Genomic DNA, 21,254 nt, shown 5'->3' with positions numbered 1-21,254 from the left:
ATTGCTTGCCTTTTTTACAGCAACTTTCTTTTTCACTACATTATTAGCATGATTTAGCACTAAGCTAAGTGTTGCTAACATGTATTAGTATGTATCTAGTATGTTGCCAGCCTATTTAACACTTGTTTACACATTTTAATATGTTCCTAGTAGTCTGTAACAGTGTTAACCATGTCACTTCCTGTTACCAGCAGGTGGCACTATGACTATAACTGAATTTGGTCATGGTTGTTTGTTCAGGACAGAGAACACCTATCACACGTGTGAAGTTTGGGGAAGATCGGACATTGCTTGCCTTTTTTTACAGCAACTTCCTTTTTCACTGCCTTAGTTGGATGCTTTAACACTTAGCTAAGTGTTGTTAGCATCTTTAGTTATGTTTCTAGCATGCTGCCAGCCTGTTTAACACTTATTGACACTTTTTAGTTTGTTCTTAGAAGTCCATAACATTGTTAACCTTGTCACTTCCTGTTACCAGCAGGTGGCGCTATGACTATAACTGCATTTGGTCATTGGTGTTTGTTCAAAACAGAACACCTATCACACGTGTGCAGTTTGGGGAAGATTGAACATTGCTTGCCTTAGTTACAGCAACTTTCTCTTTCACTACATTATTAGCATGCTTTAACACTTAGCTAATGTTGCTAGCATGTATTAGTATGTATCTAGTATGCTGCCAGCCTATTTAACACTTGTTTACACTTTCTTAATATGTTCATAGGAGTCTGTAGTAGTGTTAACCATGTCACTTCCTGTGACCAGCAGGTGGTGCTATAACTATAACTGAATTTTTTCATGGGTATTTTTTCAGGACAGTTAACCTATCACACGTTTGAAATTTGGGGAAGATCGGACATTGCTTGCCTTAGTTACAGCAAATTCCTTTTTCACTGACTTAGTAGAATGCTTCAACACTTAGCTAAGTGTTGCTAGCATGTTTTATTGTGTTTCTAGTATGTTGCCAGCCTAATTAACATTTGTTTACACTTTTAAATATGTTCCTAGGAGTCTGTAACAGTGTTAACCTTGTCACTTCCTGTTACCAGCAGGTGGCGCTATGACTATTACTGAATTTCTTCATGGGTGTTTGTTCAGAGCAGAACACCTATCACACCAGTGCAGTTTGTGGAAGATCGGACATTGCTTGCCTGAGTTACAGCAGCATCCTTTTTCTCTGCATTAGTAGCATGCTTTGGCACTTAGCTAAGTGATGCTAGCATGTTTTAGTCTGCTTCTAGAATGTTGCCAGCCTATTAAATACTTATTGACACTTTATAATTTGTTCTTAGAAGTCCTTAACAGTGTTAATCTTGTCACTTCCTGTTACCAGCAGGTGGCGCTATTATTATAACTGAATTTGGTCATGGGTGTTTGTTCAGAACAGAACACCTATCACACGTGTGAAGTTTGGGGAAGATCGGACATTGCTTGCCTGAGTTACAGCAACTTCCTTTTTATTGCCTTAGTAGAATGCTTTAACACTTAGCTAATGTTGCAAGCATGTATTAGTATGTATCTAGTATGTTGCCAGCCTATTTAACACTTGTTTATACTTTTTAATATGATCCTAGGAGTCTGTAATAGTGTTAACCATGTCACTTCCTGTTACCAGCAGGTGGCGCTATGACTATAACTGAATTTGGTCATGGTTGTTTGTTCAGGACAGAACACCTATCACACGTATGATGTTTGGTGAAGATCGGAAATTGCTTGCCTTTTTTACAGCAACTTCCTTTTTCACTGCCTTAGTAGAATGCTTTAACACTTAGCTAAGTGTTGCTAGCATCTTTCGTTATGTTTCTAGCATGCTGCCAGCCTATTTAAAACTTATTGACACTTTTTAATTTGTTCTTAGAAGTCCATAACAGTGTTAATCTTGTCACTTTCTGTTTCTGTGAAAGTGAAGTTTGGGGCGGATTGGACATTGTATGTCTGAGTTATAGCAACTTCATTTTTCATGGCGAATCATCGAAATTCGCCAGGCCGCCACGGACACGCCCTTCAACGAAAACTCAAGATCTTCGCAATTTAACATCGCAAAGGCCTTTAGATTACGCATACCAAATTTGGTGTTGATTTGAAGAAATCTCTAGGAGGAGTTCATTAAAATACAACACATGGAAATGACCAAAATTACACAAAATTTGCTCATAATATTAAAAATAACCGACTTCCTGTTGGGTTTAGAATTTTGCTCCAAGAGTCTTTTTTGTAGGTATTGGTGTGTTACATATGTGTGCCAATTTTCGTGCATGTACGTGAAACATAGCTGGAAGGCTGTTGATTTTCTTAGTATAGGTGGGGCTGTCGAGCCATTTTGCCACACCCCTTTCTGAATCCTATATCAGACGAAAATTTTCACCAGGTTTGACGCGTGTGCAAAGATTCATGACTTTTTGAGCATGTTTAAGCCCTCAAAAATGCGATTCATTTGGAAGAAGAAGAAGCGGAATAATAATAATTAAAGCTGCAAGCAGCGATGAACGGGCCCTCGCACCCGGGCTCACCACCACCCGGTGCCCATAGGAGGAACCGTAGAACGTTGGGCCATATGCTTATAAAACAGTAAATATTTTTGCCACATTTCCTGCTGCCAACAGGTGGCGTTATGATTATAACTGAATATCGCCATGTAAATGTCTTTAGGCCAGGACTCTTACCAAACATGCAAAGTTTCAGGCAGATCAGACATCTCATGTTTAAGTTAGTATGAAATAAGTCATTCCTGTTGCCAGCAGGCGGCGCTATACTTATAATTGAATATTGGACTTTAGTTGTGTTCAGGCCAGGACTCTTATAAAACATGTGAAGTTTGGGTCAGATTGGGAATTGTATGCATGAGTTACAACAACTTCCTGTTTCATAGTATTAATAGCATCCTTTAGCACATAGTTGTTGTTAGAATGTTTGAAAATATTTCTAGCATGATCATCACATAATGGCAAATTGTATTTTGTTGCAAATAGTGCATAAAGTTGTTAAACATGACACTTCCTGTTGCCAGCAGGTGGTGCTATTACTATAACTAAATACAGGCATGTTGATGTGTTCAGTACGGGACTCTTGTCAAACGTGTGAAGTTTGGGGCAGATCGGACGTTGCTATCTTGAGTTTCAACAACTTCCTTATTCAATGCCATAGTTGCATGCTTTAACACTTAGATAAATGTTGCTAGCATGTTTTATTATGGTTCTAGCATGTTGCCAGCCTATTTAACCCTTTTTGACACTTTTGTAATTTATTCTTAGGAGTTCATAACAGTGTAAACCTTGTCACTTCCTGTTACCAGCAGGTAGCGCTATGACTATTACTGAATTTGTTCATGGGTGTTTGTCCGGAACAGGACACCTATCACACGTGAGAAGTTTGGGGAAGATTGGACATTGCTTGCCTGAGTTACAGCAACTTACTTTTTCACTACATTATTAGCATGCTTCAACACTTAGCTGATGTTGCTAGCATTTATTAGTATGTATCTAGTATGTTGCCAGCCTATTTAACACTTGTTTACACTTTTTAATATGTTCCTAGGAGTCTGTAATAGTGTTAACCATGTCACTTCCTGTTACCAGCAGGTGGCGCTATGACTATAACTGAATTTGGTCATGGTTGTTTGTTCAGGACAGAACACCTATCACACGTATGATGTTTGGGGAAGATCGGAAATTGCTTGCCTTTTTTACAGCAACTTCCTTTTTCACTGCCTTAGTAGAATGCTTTAACACTTAGCTAAGTGTTGCTAGCATCTTTCGTTATGTTTCTAGCATGCTGCCAGCCTATTTAAACTTATTGACACTTTTTAATTTGTTCTTAGAAGTCCATAACAGTGTTAATCGTGTCACTTTCTGTTTCTGTGAACGTGAAGTTTGGGGCGGATTGGACATTGTATGTCTGAGTTATAGCAACTTCATTTTTCATGGCGAATCATCGAAATTCGCCAGGCTGCCACGGACACGCCCTTCAACGAAAACTCAAGATCTTCGCAATTTAACATCGCAAAGGCCTTTAGATTAGGCATACCAAATTTTGTGTTGATTTGAAGAAATCTCTAGGAGGAGTTCATTAAAATATAACACATGGAAATGACCAAAATTACACAAAATTTGCTCATAATATTAAAAATAACCGACTTCCTGTTGGGTTTAGAATTTTGCTCCAAGAGTCTTTTTTGTAGGTATTGGTGTGTTACATATGTGTGCCAATTTTCGTGCATGTACGTGAAACATAGCTGGAAGGCTGTTGATTTTCTTAGTATAGGTGGGGCTGTCGTGCCATTTTGCCACACCCTTTTCTGAATTCTATATCAGACGAAAATTTTCACCAGGTTTGACGCGTGTGCAAAGATTCATGACTTTTTGAGCATTTTTAAGCCCTCAAAAATGCGATTCATTTGGAAGAAGAAGAAGCGGAATAATAATAATTAAAGCTGCGAGCAGCGATGAACGGGCCCTCGCACCCGGGCTCACCACCACCCGGTGCCCATAGGAGGAACCGTAGAACGTTGGGCCATATGCTTATAAAACAGTAAATATTTTTGCCACATTTCCTGCTGCCAACAGGTGGCGTTATGATTATAACTGAATATCGCCATGTAAATGTCTTTAGGCCAGGACTCTTACCAAACATGCAAAGTTTCAGGCAGATCAGACATCTCATGTTTAAGTTAGTATGAAATAAGTCATTCCTGTTGCCAGCAGGCGGCGCTATACTTATAATTGAATATTGGACTTTAGTTGTGTTCAGGCCAGGACTCTTATAAAACATGTGAAGTTTGGGTCAGATTGGGAATTGTATGCATGAGTTACAACAACTTCCTGTTTCATAGTATTAATAGCATTTTTTAGCACATAGTAAGTGTTGTTAGAATGTTTGAAAATATTTCTAGCATGATCATCACATAATGGCAAATTGTATTTTGTTGCAAATAGTGCATAAAGTTGTTAAACATGACACTTCCTGTTGCCAGCAGGTGGTGCTATTACTATAACTAAATACAGGCATGTTGATGTGTTCAGTACGGGACTCTTGTCAAATGTGTGAAGTTTGGGGCAGATCGGACGTTGCTATCTTGAGTTTCAACAACTTCCTTATTCAATGCCATAGTTGCATGCTTTAACACTTAGATAAATGTTGCTAGCATGTTTTATTATGGTTCTAGCATGTTGCCAGCCTATTTAACCCTTTTTGACACTTTTGTAATTTATTCTTAGGAGTTCATAACAGTGTAAACCTTGTCACTTCCTGTTACCAGCAGGTAGCGCTATGACTATTACTGAATTTGTTCATGGGTGTTTGTCCGGAACAGGACACCTATCACACGTGAGAAGTTTGGGGAAGATTGGACATTGCTTGCCTGAGTTACAGCAACTTACTTTTTCACTACATTATTAGCATGCTTCAACACTTAGCTGATGTTGCTAGCATTTATTAGTATGTATCTAGTATGTTGCCAGCCTATTTAACACTTGTTTACACTTTTTAATATGTTCCTAGGAGTCTGTAATAGTGTTAACCATGTCACTTCCTGTTACCAGCAGGTGGCGCTATGACTATAACTGAATTTGGTCATGGTTGTTTGTTCAGGACAGAACACCTATCACACGTATGATGTTTGGGGAAGATCGGAAATTGCTTGCCTTTTTTACAGCAACTTCCTTTTTCACTGCCTTAGTAGAATGCTTTAAAACTTAGCTAAGTGTTGCTAGCATCTTTCGTTATGTTTCTAGCATGCTGCCAGCCTATTTAAACTTATTGACACTTTTTAATTTGTTCTTAGAAGTCCATAACAGTGTTAATCTTGTCACTTTCTGTTTCTGTGAACGTGAAGTTTGGGGCGGATTGGACATTGTATGTCTGAGTTATAGCAACTTCATTTTTCATGGCGAATCATCGAAATTCACCAGGCTGCCACGGACACGCCCTTCAACGAAAACTCAAGATCTTCGCAATTTAACATCGCAAAGGCCTTTAGATTAGGCATACCAAATTTGGTGTTGATTTGAAGAAATCTCTAGGAGGAGTTCATTAAAATATAACACATGGAAATGACCAAAATTACACAAAATTTGCTCATAATATTAAAAATAACCGACTTCCTGTTGGGTTTAGAATTTTGCTCCAAGAGTCTTTTTTGTAGGTATTGGTGTTTTACATATGTGTGCCAATTTTCGTGCATGTACGTGAAACATAGCTGGAAGGCTGTTGATTTTCTTAGTATAGGTGGGGCTGTCGTGCCATTTTGCCACACCCTTTTCTGAATTCTATATCAGACGAAAATTTTCACCAGGTTTGACGCGTGTGCAAAGATTCATGACTTTTTGAGCATTTTTAAGCCCTCAAAAATGCGATTCATTTGGAAGAAGAAGAAGCGGAATAATAATAATTAAAGCTGCGAGCAGCGATGAACGGGCCCTCGCACCCGGGCTCACCACCACCCGGTGCCCATAGGAGGAACCGTAGAACGTTGGGCCATATGCTTATAAAACAGTAAATATTTTTGCCACATTTCCTGCTGCCAACAGGTGGCGTTATGATTATAACTGAATATCGCCATGTAAATGTCTTTAGGCCAGGACTCTTACCAAACATGCAAAGTTTCAGGCAGATCAGACATCTCATGTTTAAGTTAGTATGAAATAAGTCATTCCTGTTGCCAGCAGGCGGCGCTATACTTATAATTGAATATTGGACTTTAGTTGTGTTCAGGCCAGGACTCTTATAAAACATGTGAAGTTTGGGTCAGATTGGGAATTGTATGCATGAGTTACAACAACTTCCTGTTTCATAGTATTAATAGCATCCTTTAGCACATAGTTGTTGTTAGAATGTTTGAAAATATTTCTAGCATGATCATCACATAATGGCAAATTGTATTTTGTTGCAAATAGTGCATAAAGTTGTTAAACATGACACTTCCTGTTGCCAGCAGGTGGTGCTATTACTATAACTAAATACGGGCATGTTGATGTGTTCAGTACGGGACTCTTGTCAAACGTGTGAAGTTTGGGGCAGATCGGACGTTGCTATCTTGAGTTTCAACAACTTCCTTATTCAATGCCATAGTTGCATGCTTTAACACTTAGATAAATGTTGCTAGCATGTTTTATTATGGTTCTAGCATGTTGCCAGCCTATTTAACCCTTTTTGACACTTTTGTAATTTATTCTTAGGAGTTCATAACAGTGTTAACCTTGTCACTTCCTGTTACCAGCAGGTAGCGCTATGACTATTACTGAATTTGTTCATGGGTGTTTGTCCGGAACAGGACACCTATCACACGTGAGAAGTTTGGGGAAGATTGGACATTGCTTGCCTGAGTTACAGCAACTTACTTTTTCACTACATTATTAGCATGCTTCAACACTTGGCTGATGTTGCTAGCATTTATTAGTATGTATCTAGTATGTTGCCAGCCTATTTAACACTTGTTTACACTTTTTAATATGTTCCTAGGAGTCTGTAATAGTGTTAACCATGTCACTTCCTGTTACCAGCAGGTGGCGCTATGACTATAACTGAATTTGGTCATGGGTGTTTGTTCAGAGCAGAACACATATCACACATGTGAAGTTTGGGGAAGATCGGACATTGCTTGCCTTAGTTACAGCAACTTTCTTTTTCACTACATTATTAGCATGCTTTAACACTAAGCTAATGTTGCTAGCATGTATTAGTATGTATCTAGTATGTTGCCAGCCTATTTAACACTTTTTGACACTTTTTAATTTGTTCCTAGGAGTCCATAACAGTGTTAACCATGTCACTTCCTGTTACCAGCAGGTGGCGATATGACTATAACTGAATTCGGTCATGGGTGTTTGTTCAGGACAGAACACCTATCACACATGTGAAGGTTAGGGAAGATCAGTCATTGCTTGCCTAAGTTGCAGCAACGTCCTTTTTCACCTCCTTTAGTAGAATGCTTTAACATATAGTGCTAGCGCTGATAAGATGCTCGGGAGAAAACAAACACATAACTTTATAATCATACTTACAGGTTGTGATTCGGAGATGCTTGTTGGTCCAAATAAAGTTGGTAATGAACCCTCTTTATGGCCATACGCTTTGAAAATCCCGCCTTGAACTCATCAGGTCAAATCAGGTATACTAAGTTTCATTTTTCTTGAATTCTGGGTTTGAGAGTTATTACAATTTCAATGTTGTATTTTTGAACTGGTGGTGGTGCTATAGAGTTGGTACTAAAGACTCCAAAGTTCACTATTCTTGTCCACCACTACAAGTGTGCCATTTTTCAACATTTTTCTAGGTTGCATTTATAGGGCTGCCTTAGACTCCCATTGGACATGGAGAAGAAGAAAGAACACATACAGATTCAGTAGGGGCCACAGGCCTTTGGGCTTGGCCCATAATAATAATAAAGAAAACATACAGATACAACAGGGCTACAACCATGAAGGAAAAAAAAAATCTAAATTGCAAGAAAATTTGTGTGATGGAAAATAACTCACAGTTTCCACTTGAGTAGTCTTGAGCCAAGGAATCGTTGGGAGCGGGGGAAGTAATTTTGTTATGCAGCTACACAGCTGGCTATGCAGCTTTTTTGCTTGGCCCCTGATAATAATACTTCCCTGATAACAAATATTTAATAGATGAAGATTTTGTTTCCCTTTTTTTTTTAATATATATATTTGTTTCTAAAATATGGTAATACTTTAAAATTAAGTTTTTAGTCACTTGATTTAGCTTATTGTCACAGACAGCATTCAAATACTTTATACTTGAGTCACCTGGACAAAAAGACAGCATATGCACATCACCAGCATAACTATAAAAACTAATGGCAACGGATGATCTTTCAGTTTTTATTTCTTCTTTAAAAGCTGCTTTAATCAGAGTGGGACCCCACATGTTGAGATCAAATGACCAGAATACCAACGATGGACAGTAACGGAGTAATTAATACTGTAATTTTTCAAGCATATGTACTTTAAAGGGGGGTGAAATGCTCGTTTTCACTCAATATCCTGCTAATCTTGAGTACCTATAGAGTAGTACTGCATCCTTCATAACTCCAAAAAGTCTGTAGTTCTATTGTATTCATAAGAGAAAGATAGTCTGTACCGATTTTTGCCGGAAAAACACGACCGGCTGGAGGCGTGACGTGTGGGCGGAGCTAAAGAATGACGAGCGCCAGTAGGCTTTTGCGTTGAGAGCGTTTGGAAGCTGTGACATTACCATAAGGAAAAACACATCCAAAACAAACCATGGCTAACATTCAGATTCAGCGTATATTTATGATCCAGAATCAGATCCAGAGGCTGAAATTTAACAAGAGCAGCATCAGCAACGACGTCTCTATGTGGTATGTACTGAAACTGTATATATTTGCTTAGCGGTTTTGGAAAATGACTAAGTTCCACCTTGTCGTCTTTTTTTTTTTTAAGCTGTACATGTGGAAAGTGCAGTTTGATGACAAAATTGCATGTTGTTTACTTGATGTGCTTACGCACCGATAGCTAAGTTAACAACACAGAGATATTTGAAGCAGTTTTACTCGTGCAGTTTGATGACAACATCGCATGTTGTTTACTTGATGTGCTTACGCGCCGAAAGCTAAGTTAACAACACAAAGATATTTGAAGCAGTTTTACTCACCGCATGCGGTTCCAACACACGATCATGACCCTTTTTTGTTGGGACTGCATTATCCTTAAGAAATAAACTATGTGCAAATTTGGCGTCAAACTGGGCCTTGTTTGTAAAACAAGCATCTTCGAAATGCAGGGAACAAACACAAACACTTGCACAACTCCGTTGATGCTCTGTAAAAATAAACTCCATCCACTGGTCCCTTAATGCTGTTTTTTTTTTTTGGTAATCTGTGCAGGGTTGTCTTGCCCTGGCAACCAAAAACACACCTCTTTTGTGACATTTCGCGACGCTCTCGCTCTGATCAATGAATGTCTTCTGTGCTCTCAGTGCTCTGCTATACGGGAGTGTGGCTCTTCCGGCAGAAGTGCCCTTAGGACCAATATAAGGAAATTCCGCTCCATCTAACGTCACACAGAGCCATACTCATAAAAAACTTTCCGAAACTTGTGACAAACCGGAAGGAGTATTTTTGGAACAGAAATACTCCTTCAAACATACAACTTAATTTTTGAAACTTTGTCCATGTTTAGTATAGGAATCCAACTCTTTAACAGTGTAAAAAACTGAGTATGCATGAAATAGCATTTCACCCCCCCCCCCCCCCCCCCTTTAATGGAGTAGTTTTATTTTGAGTAACTTTTACTTTAAATTCACTACATTCCAAAGCATAAGGTCATACTTTTTTCTTCACTACATTTCATAAAACAATCCTTAATATATCATGTGCTCCGACACACATAAACGGTGTCAGATTCAAGGATGAACTGATTCTTTCTAATGAACCTTTTAAATCGGTTCTCAAATCACACCAAACTATTCATTAATGAATTATAATGATCTGACTGCAGATGTTCTCGAGTCGAACAACTCACTGATTTAAAAGAAACCTTTTAGTGTTAAGGTTTGCAGTGAACTGAATTCACAAGTAAGAACCGGGAGATCTTATGAGCACGTGCACACATCTGATTCTGCTAAAATTAAGTAACCGATTTTTAGGACTAATTATTGTAACTGAAAATCATATTTAGGTTAAAACTGTCAGCTGTTTGTGAAATAAATCTGCTGTAAACAATCTATTTAAGCCCACTGAAATACTTGAATGCAGACACATCAACATCAGTGTCATGTGTTGGTTAGGTATGTTTTTACCCTATGTCCTTTGCCAGAACATGACCAGCATAAACCAGCAAAGGACCTGCATATGCTGTTTTTTTTTTTTTTCATCAGGGAGGTAAAAATATGTAAACATCAAAATAACACAGATTAAATAAAATAAGTCATGCACATTCAAATTCCCCGCTGACCTAACGTGAAAAGTTTAATTAAAATTCTACATGTGTCTGTTTTTATATTGTTTATAAACAGTATACAATTTTATATTGATTAACTAGCCAAGTAGACCGATATGAATGTCTCTTCATAACCATACTGAAAATAAGTAAATATCGTTATCTTATGCTAACTGTCTAGCTAACAAGCTTGCTGGTGCTAAGTTGCGGTAATTTTTTAGATATAAAGTCCAAATATTTTTATTCAACCACCTAGATATATTACAACTGGGGAAAAAAAGAGAAAGAATGTGATGTTCAGAACATGGTAACTACAATAATTATCAAAGTGGGAAGTGATGCCCTCTAGGGGCATTTGGCTGGGGTGATTTTACACCACAGTCAAGGTTTAAGAAGAAAAAATTCATTCCGGAAATATAATTATATTTTCCTTAAATATTCTTACAAACTTCAGGCGTTATTCTCATGTCATATTTTACTGTGATGTTCAGCAAAACAACAAACTTGAAAACACTTTTTTCTTACTGGTTAAAATCAGATGATCAAATCTGTTTTCTCTAAAGTACATCACAGTGTTACCTTCACAGTGAACATTACTACGTCACTCTTGTCAACATAGGCCATATAAATATATATTAAATATATATTTTGACTCCATATAGTGCCCATTTTGGGTAAATCCCAGGTATTTTGAGCGGTAGGGTTACACTGTAAAATGTAATTGCTGAGCTTACTAAAATGATTAAGTAAACTTAACTTATTTTATTAAGTTTGTTGACATTACTTAGTTTAACTAATTAATTCCCACTTTTTCCCCACACAAAGTGCTTAAACTCAAATTCTTAATTTAGCTCAACTTAAAAGTTTAAGTATTGTGAATGCACCAGATATACAGTAGGTAGCGGTAATACTCCAAAGGTGTGAGAGGCCATTAACTGGAAGGAGAACGAAGAAGAAGACGACTGCACATGCATAGTTACTTGGTACAGATTGCAAGTTCATTAATTTGCATGTGGCTGGATAAGAGCATGATAAGGTGAGTCTCATTTCTTATAGTTAACTGCTACATTTTCATTACAAAATAACAAAATACCAATCAAAGTTCATAAACAGTAGTATTTTGTTAATATATTGATATGAAATCGATGGATGAGTTGGATTGCTTTTAGCAATCTAATAATTGGTAATCGTCTAGCTTTAAAGGTAAACATGTTTTAGGTCAACAGACAAGTTACAGAGGTGGATAGAGTAACACAAACTTAAGTAAAATGCAAGTAATTGTGTGAATGATTAGTTGAAGCTATAGACTTAATAATTACTTGAGTAAAAGGAAAAGGTATGCAATGGGAAATTAACAAGTTTATAATTAGTGTTCATGTCGTTTTTATACATATATAAGCAACTGTTTTTAGATTAGTGATTGACGAGAAAATCTTTACACGTGTAACGTTACTCGTACCTGCAATTGAACATTTGAGCATAGTATACAGGATGTTTGGCTTCTGTTTTAAAATTCTAAAGTATTTCTGTGTTTTCACTTATCGGCAAAGAATTGATTCAAATGAATCGATTCAAACGAATCGACCCAAAAAAAACATTATTTAAAGGTGCTGTAGGGAACTTTTGTAAAAAAAAAATATTTTTTACATATTTATTAAACCTGTCATTATGTCCTGACAGTAGAATATGAGACAGATAATCTGTGAAAAAAATCAAGCTCCTCTGGCTCCTCCCAGTGGTCCTATTGCCATTTGCAGAAACTCCATCGCTCCCGGTAAAAAATAACCAATCAGAGCTGCGGTCCGTAACTTTGTTTGTGTTCAAAATGTAGAAAAATGTACATAATAAGCGAGTACACCATGAATCCATTTTCCAAACCGTGTTTTTGGCTTGTCCTGAATCACTAGGGTGCACCTATAGTAAGTGTTTATATTCTGACTATTTTAGATTGCTTCGGGGGTACCGCGGCGGAGTAACTCAGTACCTTTGTGATTCTTCATAGACATAAACAGAGAGAAGTAGTTCTGGCTACGATGTTCTTCCGCAAGACGCAAGCAGTTCTGTTTATTAACCGCTAGAGCGTCAAAAGTTCCCTACCGCAGCTTTAATGCCTTTAAATGCAAAAGAATATTAAATAAGAGATGTGCTGCAAAGAAAACACTTTTATGCAAGTTTTTAAAGTGGATGCTAAAAAATGTTTTTACAAATTTCTTAATACCATTAATCCATATACTTTGTTAACTGTGTATTAACTTTTTTGCGGACGTTTGTTGGTGCAGTGGACATGCAGAGTGGAAGTGTAAATTCTGTGTTTATTCTGTGAAAAGAGAGCTCTGCTATTAAAGCATTATTGGATTAAACATGGAAGCTAAACAAGAATCAATCAAATTTCTTGCCTTCACACAGACGGTTTGTGTTCTTTTAAATCATTCAATGTTCTAAAAGTGCATTTAACAAGAAATCACTCTGAAAACGCAACACAAACGAGTGGATCAAACCAACACCTTTGATATTTCATTGTCCTCTCTGTGAATTTAAAGAACCCTGCACAGAATCCTTGTTTTTCTGCCATTTGCGTCAACATCTGAAAATTAATTAAATGGTTCAGTGCCCATACAAAGACAGCGATTTTGAAATTTTGTTCCCCTTTACGTAGATTATTGCTGAGTTCAACCGAATCACAAGCAAAAACCTCAAGCAAGAATTCTTCTCAGCCCTTGATAAACATTCTTCTCGTTTTCTGGAAGTTTTCGAATCAAAGAAAGGCACAGCTGAAAAAAAGTATGCAGTGTTTTTTTTTTTTTTTTAACAATAGTGCAATCCATTTTGTCAAGTTTAAAGTGATCTGTTTTCACTGTTGATCTTGATGTTTTATGTATTATTTGTTAGAACATCACTGATGTCACTGCTCGACGGACAGCAGTTCTCTGTGGTCTTGCTGTCCTTCTTGGGGAAGACACTACAGACTTCTTCAAAACATGCTTTGTAAGTATTCTTCTAATTTAATATCTGTAAAAAGTGCTACAAGAAAGATGTCCCAATTTTTTTGTCAGCATTACGTCTATTTAAGATTTTATATAAAGTACATAGAAGATAAATTTAAGTGCAAGTAAAATATACTTTGTTTTCCATAACATTTGATCAAATAAATCTTAAAATGTGGATGAAACTGTCTTCAAACTATAAAAGTCTCATACAGAATAGTGTCTTGAATTTTTTCAATCTAATTTCAATCCAACTACTCAGCGCAAAAAGGTCTCTCTATATAGCTATTCCTTACCAATGTCCCGTGACAGTTTTAGCAGCATCCGTTCTGCACCCTATCACATTGCTATTAAAAGTTAAAATGATGCTTTTGCTGAAAAGGTCCAAATTATCACTGACAATTTCCACTGAAGCCCTGTTACAAATTTAAATGTTACTTCAAGAACTAGTAACAGCACCTTGGGAACATGCACTTGTTTGCGTTTGCAATATAAGAATGTATTTTAATATTGCTTTTCTTTCTTAGGTCTGTGATATAGTTGAACCTCAAGTATCGATAGGAATTCTCACTGTGATGCCAGAGGACAGCCCAATGTCTCCACAAGGTTTGCCATTGGAGGTCACTGATACAGGCATCATTTTGGAGGGTCTTATAGCAATGGATGGACTTGAGAATATTCCACAAGATGTGTTTGTTAGTAATAACAAAGATTTAGTCTTGTGTCTATTGTTGCATTTTGGGTGTTATATCTACAGTAGGTTGATGGGTGACAAATCCCTATACCCACAAAAAAAATGTTTTGTTTTAATCAGTTATCTGTGTGTATAGAGTAACACAAATGCTTTATTGTAGGGTTGAATTATTGGTTGTTTTAATCACTCACTATCAACCCTTTTTGTTTTAAACATGCTTTAAAGAAGCAATTTTTGTACACAGTTACAATAAAATGAATGTTGTGACAACATAGTTTTTGCTTAACTCGTTTTTGTTAGTTTTGCTTACTTAAAAATGTGAGGCAATCGGTTTCCTTATATTTACAAATAAAGTGAACACTAATAATAAGTTACCTCAACTAATGCTTTTGAGTCACCAGTACTTAATTTTACTTGATAATTAAGTTTACAAATACTATTTAGTTTTGCCAACTTAAAATTAATACTATAAAAAAAATTGCTAATTTAACATCAAATTAAGTAGCCTATATAAAATTGCAAAATAAATCTATCTATCAGTACTTTTAAAGTACTTAAAAAAAAAAACTACGTTTGTACTTTCACTCAAGTAAAATTTAAAAAGGAGTGCTTTTACTGGAGTAATATTTTATTATACTTATCTGTACTTTTACTCAAGTACTTGATTTGTGTACTTCGTCCACCACTGCAGAATACAACACACTGAATACTGCACAGTTCTTGAATATTTTCTACAATGGCACTGCAAGCTGAAACCATTTGTGTTTGCTTTTACATTATCATGTATCCATGCAACTATGTGTCAAAATAAGTCCAAACTGACTACAGTGTCAGCATTAAAATATCACATGTCTATCACAAGTCTATTATGTTGATGTTTTTAACAGCCTCTTTAGGCTGAATATTTACAACTGTAGATCCTGCAGCAACATATTATGTCACATATTATGTGACACCAGTTTCAGGAAAGCAGCACACCCCAGACCAGAAGTTGTGTTGGAGCTGGCCTGACCTCACCTTACCTGCCTCCACCAGGAACCTTTTTTCACTTGTTTGTTCATTCATTCATTAATTCATTCAATTATCTTCTTATTTTTTTTTATTTAATTTTATCTTAATTTTATATCTACCACTGAGTGTGGCGTTTTCTCAGATTGATATATAAGTAAAATCTCCACATCCTATACTGTTTCTGTTCTCATATACAATCAAGTAAAAACAAGTGTCATGACAACATTATTATTTAGCATATTTTGCAACTTCTGTCATTTCCTTCAGAAAATACAAATCTAGGTGCTCTCACTTACACACATGTATGCTCACCTTCAGTAAAGGCTTTGTGCAGACAGCTGAGTTTCCATGGGACAATGCTACCTCTTCCCTCAAAATCTGCTCGAGGTGGAGTGTAGTTATAGTGCAGATAAGCTACAGGATCAAAACCCTGGTAATATGCCTCCATAGAAGCCACCGTCTTTAACTTTTCTAGCTTTATCCTTTGTATTTCTCTGTCTCTCTCCATTCCCACTCCTTTGAATCACTGTGCCTGTTATGTTTTTGCTGAAGACCATATTTATACTTGTGTATAAATGAGATTTAATGGTTATTTGGTACTTTTTTCAATGTGCAATGTCTGTGCTACGTCTCCTTATTGCTAGTCTTATCTTTATGAAGATAAAAGTGTTTTGCCTACCTGAGAGCACTCAGACCTCCTGTCTTGACTTTAGGCACTGATGATATCTGAGTAAACTTGTTTTTCAAATGTTATTTAACTGAACAAAGGGTCTATTTAGGTGGAAAAACACATACACACAGACACATGCTTGTTTGTTTTATTAAATTAGTGAGGGCATCTTTAGACTTCCATTGTTTTTATATCAGGTTAATGATATTTTCTATGGCCTAACCTGACTCATACATCTTATAGCAGAGGCGATTATAGAATTTAATCATCAGGGGGGCGAAGCCCTGAGTGTGAATGTGTAGCAAGTAGGGGTGGCATGGTTCGCTGAAAAAAAACCCAGTACCGTTCGGTTCACCACACACTGTTCGGTACTCGCTGGGACCGCGGTTCAACTTAAATCCAAAGCATCTGTAATATTGTTTGCTATAATAGCAGTTTATATATGTTTCTGTAGATGGATGTGCATTCTGGGTTCCCAGACACAACAACAATAGCGATGAGAAAAAAAAAAACACCTGGACAAACCATTCACTCTTGATCAATGTGAACGACTTATGCTGGAATATGAGCAGTTATTTATTCTGTCATCATCCGGGTGCTGAAAGCGCGCGCGCACAGACGAGTGCATGCGCTCCCTTACGAAAAATAACCATGGTTTTATTATAGTAAAACTGTAGTAACCCATGTTTTTTGTCGTGTTGACCACCATTTGTACAACCACAGATTTACTACAAATACCATGGTTAAACTATGGTTAATATAGCAAAACCGTGGTTATTTTGTGGTTACCATGGTTTAACTATAGTAACCATGGTTTTTTGGTTTTATCCCAGATAGCAAATGACTTGTGGCCCAGTTCTGGCCCACATCTCCCATATTCTTCTGGCCCACATACCGCGCGGAATGACGGCGATGACTCAACCTGAGTCTGGCTGACATATGTCAGCCACAACTGAACCAGATCTGGGCCACATCTCATAAATGGTGTGGGTGACATCTGGGCCAGTTCTGGCCCAGTTTTGTCTGACAGAAGTCAGCCACAACTCTACCAGATCCATGCCGCATCTCACAAATGGCATGGGCGACACCTGGCCCAGATGTCAACCACGCCATTTCTGAGATGTGGCCCAGATCCGTCCCAGTTGTGGCTGACTTCTGGGTTAGATATGGCCCATATTTACCCTTTCTAGACTTTGTGTCTAGAAAGGGTAAATATGGATATGTAATTCATACAGAATAAAGAAAACACTCATGTAGTCTAAAATGCTTTATTAAAATATAAAAATTAAACAAATAAATATACATACATGAATACAACTGCATGTATAGATATAAAACAAATACATTTACATTATTACAAAATAAAAAATACAGATACATATCTATAAATATAGTTAAATACACATTAACATTACATTTACATTTAGCAGACACTTTTATCCAAAGCAACTTACAAATGAGGACAATGGAGGCAATCAAAATCAACAAAAGAGCAATGATATACAGGTGCTGGTCATATAATTAGAATATCATCAAAAAGTAGATTTATTTCACTAATTCCATTCAAAAAGTGAAACTTGTATATTATATTTATTCATTACACACAGACTGATATATTTCAAATGTTTATTTATTTTAATTTTGACGTTTATAACTGACAGCTAAGGAAAATCCCAAATTCAGACGCGGCAGAGAGGAGTGAGTATGAGAAACATTCAGATACACAGGCTGATTCAGTCTTCTGAATTGGGAGTAGCGAACATGCATTATAAACTTCTTTCAAATTAGAATCTGTTGGGGAGATAAAATGTGCAAGATAACGTATATGTACTAATAAAAACATCAAACAAAAAAAATTCATCTTTTACTCTCCAGTACTGAAAGCAGAAGTGATAAGGGAGCCCTTGATACTGTGGCACAGCTCTTTCAAATTAACATTACCTTTTTTTGCAGTGGCGGTAGTTTGTGTGTCCATCTATAGTTGCCATCATCTAAGGTCTTTTGAGTACTGGTATCATCTGAAGTCCTCACAAGTCCTGCAAGTCCTGTGCTGTGCAGTTTCTAATAACCCTGGGATGGAAATTTGCAGAAACAGGAAGGCAAAGGGAGAAAGATTAGCATAGCTGCTGTTCATATCATTTCAGGCAATGTGCACTTTTTACTATTTCATCAATGGAGTACATTGAGTACTATTTTTAATCTAGTAGGTTTAAACTGAAATAATTTTTCTAGATCCCTTAATAAACATTATTTGTTGTCTGTTTTTGGGGAACAGACACAGTCTCTATAGAATGGACTACATATGCCAGAGTAACATTTAATACATTTTAATAAAATTTAACTGGGAGGAACATCATAACTGTAATTTACACAACCATTCAAGAGTTTGGGGTCTGTAAGATATTTTATGCTCACCACGGCTCCATTTATTGAATCAAATTACAGTAAAATAGTAACACTGTGACTATTACAATACAAAACAACTCTTTTCTATGTGAATATTATGTTAAAATGTCATTTATTCCTTTGATCAAAGCTGAATGTTCAGCATCATTACTCCAGTCTTCAGTGACACATCTTCAGAAATCATTCTAATATGATGATTTACTGCTCAAGAAACATTTCTGATTATGATCAATGTTAAAATACAGACGTGCTGAATTTTTTTTTTTGTTGGATTCGTTGTTACATAGCCTCCAAACATTTGAATGTTAGTGTTACATGCATCAAACTGTTCAAAATCATCTGTTTCAAATAGTGTTCCTGTAGCTCAACTGGTAGAGCACTACACTAGCAAGCAAGCTAGCACAAGGTTCATGGTTCGATTCCCCGGGAACACATGATATGTAAAAATTGATAGCCTGAATGCACTGTAAGTCGCTTTGGACAAAAGCGTATGCTAAATGCATAAATAAATGCAGGTCTTTTGAACTTTGTATTCATCTGTGAATCCTGAAAAATAAAATGCATCATGGTTTCCACAAAAAAAATTGAAGCAGCAAAACTGTTTCAACGCTGATAATAAGTTTCTTGAGCAGCAAATCAGCATTTCTGAGGGATCCATGTGACACTGAAGACTGGAGAAATGATGCTGAAAATACAGCTGCACATCACAGGAATAAATTAGTTTATAATGTATTCACATAGAAAACAGCTATTTTAAATTGTAATAATATTTCACAATATTAATCTTTTTACATATTTTAATCAAATAATTACTACAGAGGTGAGCAGAAGATAATTATTACAAATTGTATCAACTTCAAGCTTTTGAACACTAGTGTACTGTATATTTGAGGTTTGACTTACTGTTCTAGTCTTGTGGTCAATAGCATCTTGGAGATGTTGTCTTACAGTAGGTTCACTGCGACTCTGCTGGATGCAGCAGGCCATCAGCACTGAAGAATCTAGGAACAAACAAGCAATCTGACACAGAGCCAACAATATTTAATCTGCAGTTCCAGGTTTATTAGATGGAAACAAGCTAGAACAGGTGAAATGCAATAAATAAATAAATAAAATAACAGATTAATTGCGATATATATTGTGAAAAAAAATGCATATTAGGTTACTCAACCTTTTCAGCGCTTCCTACATCTCTGTCAGCAGCTCCCTTCAGAAATATTGAAATCTTGGAAACTCCCTTCTGTTGTAGAAGGATTATTTTGTCACTCTTGAAATCGCAGAACAGTTTTATGTTTACCATAAAAGATCAAAACAACTTTAGTTTTCTGCCAATTTTCGCGCTCCTTGATAACGTGACGTCATCGATAAACAGTAAAGTGTAAATGTTAAGGTTAAATAAATTAAGCAATTTCCAATCATCCATTGAAAGATTACCAACAAAACAGTCAAAAGCTATCATCTACAGATGAAGATTTGATTAAAAGCCCAAACTTTCATAAATAAGAGCACAAAAGAGTTATCATACCTGACGATACGTCGTCTTAAAACGGTAGAAATGCTAACGGACTTTTCGAAGACAGTAAACCGTTCCTATGAAGTAAATAAACAACAGAAGCGAGTCAAATACAAGTAAGAGAAGTTTCAACAACAGTTATAAGTAATATTTGTGTGATTTTATGGACTTAACTCACCTGAAAACAGTGAAATCAGCGAGAAACGGGGTGTTTCCTCGTGACATTTGCAGTGTTGCGCTCCGTTTCCATGGCAACTCCATCCGGTCCGCGCGCACACCCATGAAAGCACGTCACGAATTAAAATTCACACGCTTACGTTACATAAATAAACATATGAATAAACATATTCCCCTTATTTTTTTTCTGTAAGAGGGTGCGCGTCCATTTGTAAATTTAATGTGTCTGGCTTTCGGTGTCATTCCAGCTATATTAGCTGTACAAACAGCTTGTTTTGCTGTTTACTGTTGCAAACTGCTGTATCTTACCATGTTATTTTTAATGTATTGTCTTAATTATGAACGTACTTTGTAGTGCAAACAGTTTTACCGTTTACTGCACTTTGTTCTTCTTGTTATTTCCCTATAACCATGACCATAAGTCTCACACATTCACATACAATTGTTTGGTGGATAGAATTAGATCACTACATAATTCAAAATGTCATTCAATTATGATATTGCTAATTTAAAATTCATTTTGTAGTTCTATAGCCCAGTGAAAAATGCCAGGCCTGCACATAATAGTGGGACAAAGTGGCACTTTTATAGTTTAAGATTTTGTATTGTTGCTTTTACGAAACACTCATATATGTATGTATGTGTGTGTGTGTGTGTGTGTGTGTGTGTGTATAAGGTGCGTATTGAAGAAATGTGAATATCATGAAAAAAGTTCATTTTTTGTAACTTTTTTTATTAAAAAAAGTGAAATTGTCATATATTCTAAAGATTCATAATTTTTTTTTTTGATGATTAGAGCTTAATTTAATGAATGTAATTATTGCATTTCAAAGTATAAAAAAGGAGTTAAACAAATATTATTTCATTATTTAAAATGATTTTTAAAGAAACTTTGTCC

At 36.4% G+C, this 21,254-nt stretch overlaps 1 protein-coding gene and 1 long non-coding RNA gene across 3 annotated transcripts in view; both read right to left on the bottom strand.

Moving 5' to 3' along the window:
- Nucleotides 1-16,117, bottom strand: part of LOC127968979 (phenylethanolamine N-methyltransferase) — a 59,090-nt gene extending 42,973 nt beyond the window's left edge. The window contains exon 1 of the mRNA XM_052570491.1: nucleotides 15,903-16,117. Coding sequence (XP_052426451.1) covers nucleotides 15,903-16,098 — 196 coding nt within the window. The 5' untranslated portion in view covers nucleotides 16,099-16,117. The remainder of the gene's footprint in view (nucleotides 1-15,902) is intronic.
- Nucleotides 16,118-18,111: 1,994 nt separating this feature from the next.
- LOC127968981 (uncharacterized) lies at nucleotides 18,112-21,015 on the bottom strand. 2 transcript variants are annotated; one of them, XR_008156199.1, is made up of 4 exons: nucleotides 20,358-21,015; nucleotides 19,838-20,256; nucleotides 19,570-19,667; nucleotides 18,190-18,330 (listed from the first exon to the last, which is right to left on the bottom strand). It is a non-coding gene; the product is annotated as an uncharacterized LOC127968981 (long non-coding RNA). The 2 variants fall into 2 exon arrangements; XR_008156198.1 differs by having other exon boundaries at nucleotides 18,112-18,330; nucleotides 19,838-21,015.
- Nucleotides 21,016-21,254: the final 239 nt, after the last annotated feature.

Source organism: Carassius gibelio, chromosome B12 (assembly GCF_023724105.1).
Source record: "Carassius gibelio isolate Cgi1373 ecotype wild population from Czech Republic chromosome B12, carGib1.2-hapl.c, whole genome shotgun sequence".
NCBI classification, from domain to species: domain Eukaryota; kingdom Metazoa; phylum Chordata; class Actinopteri; order Cypriniformes; family Cyprinidae; genus Carassius; species Carassius gibelio.
The sequence above is the reverse complement of the archived record's forward strand: the minus strand, read 5'-3'. Positions and strand labels throughout refer to the sequence as shown.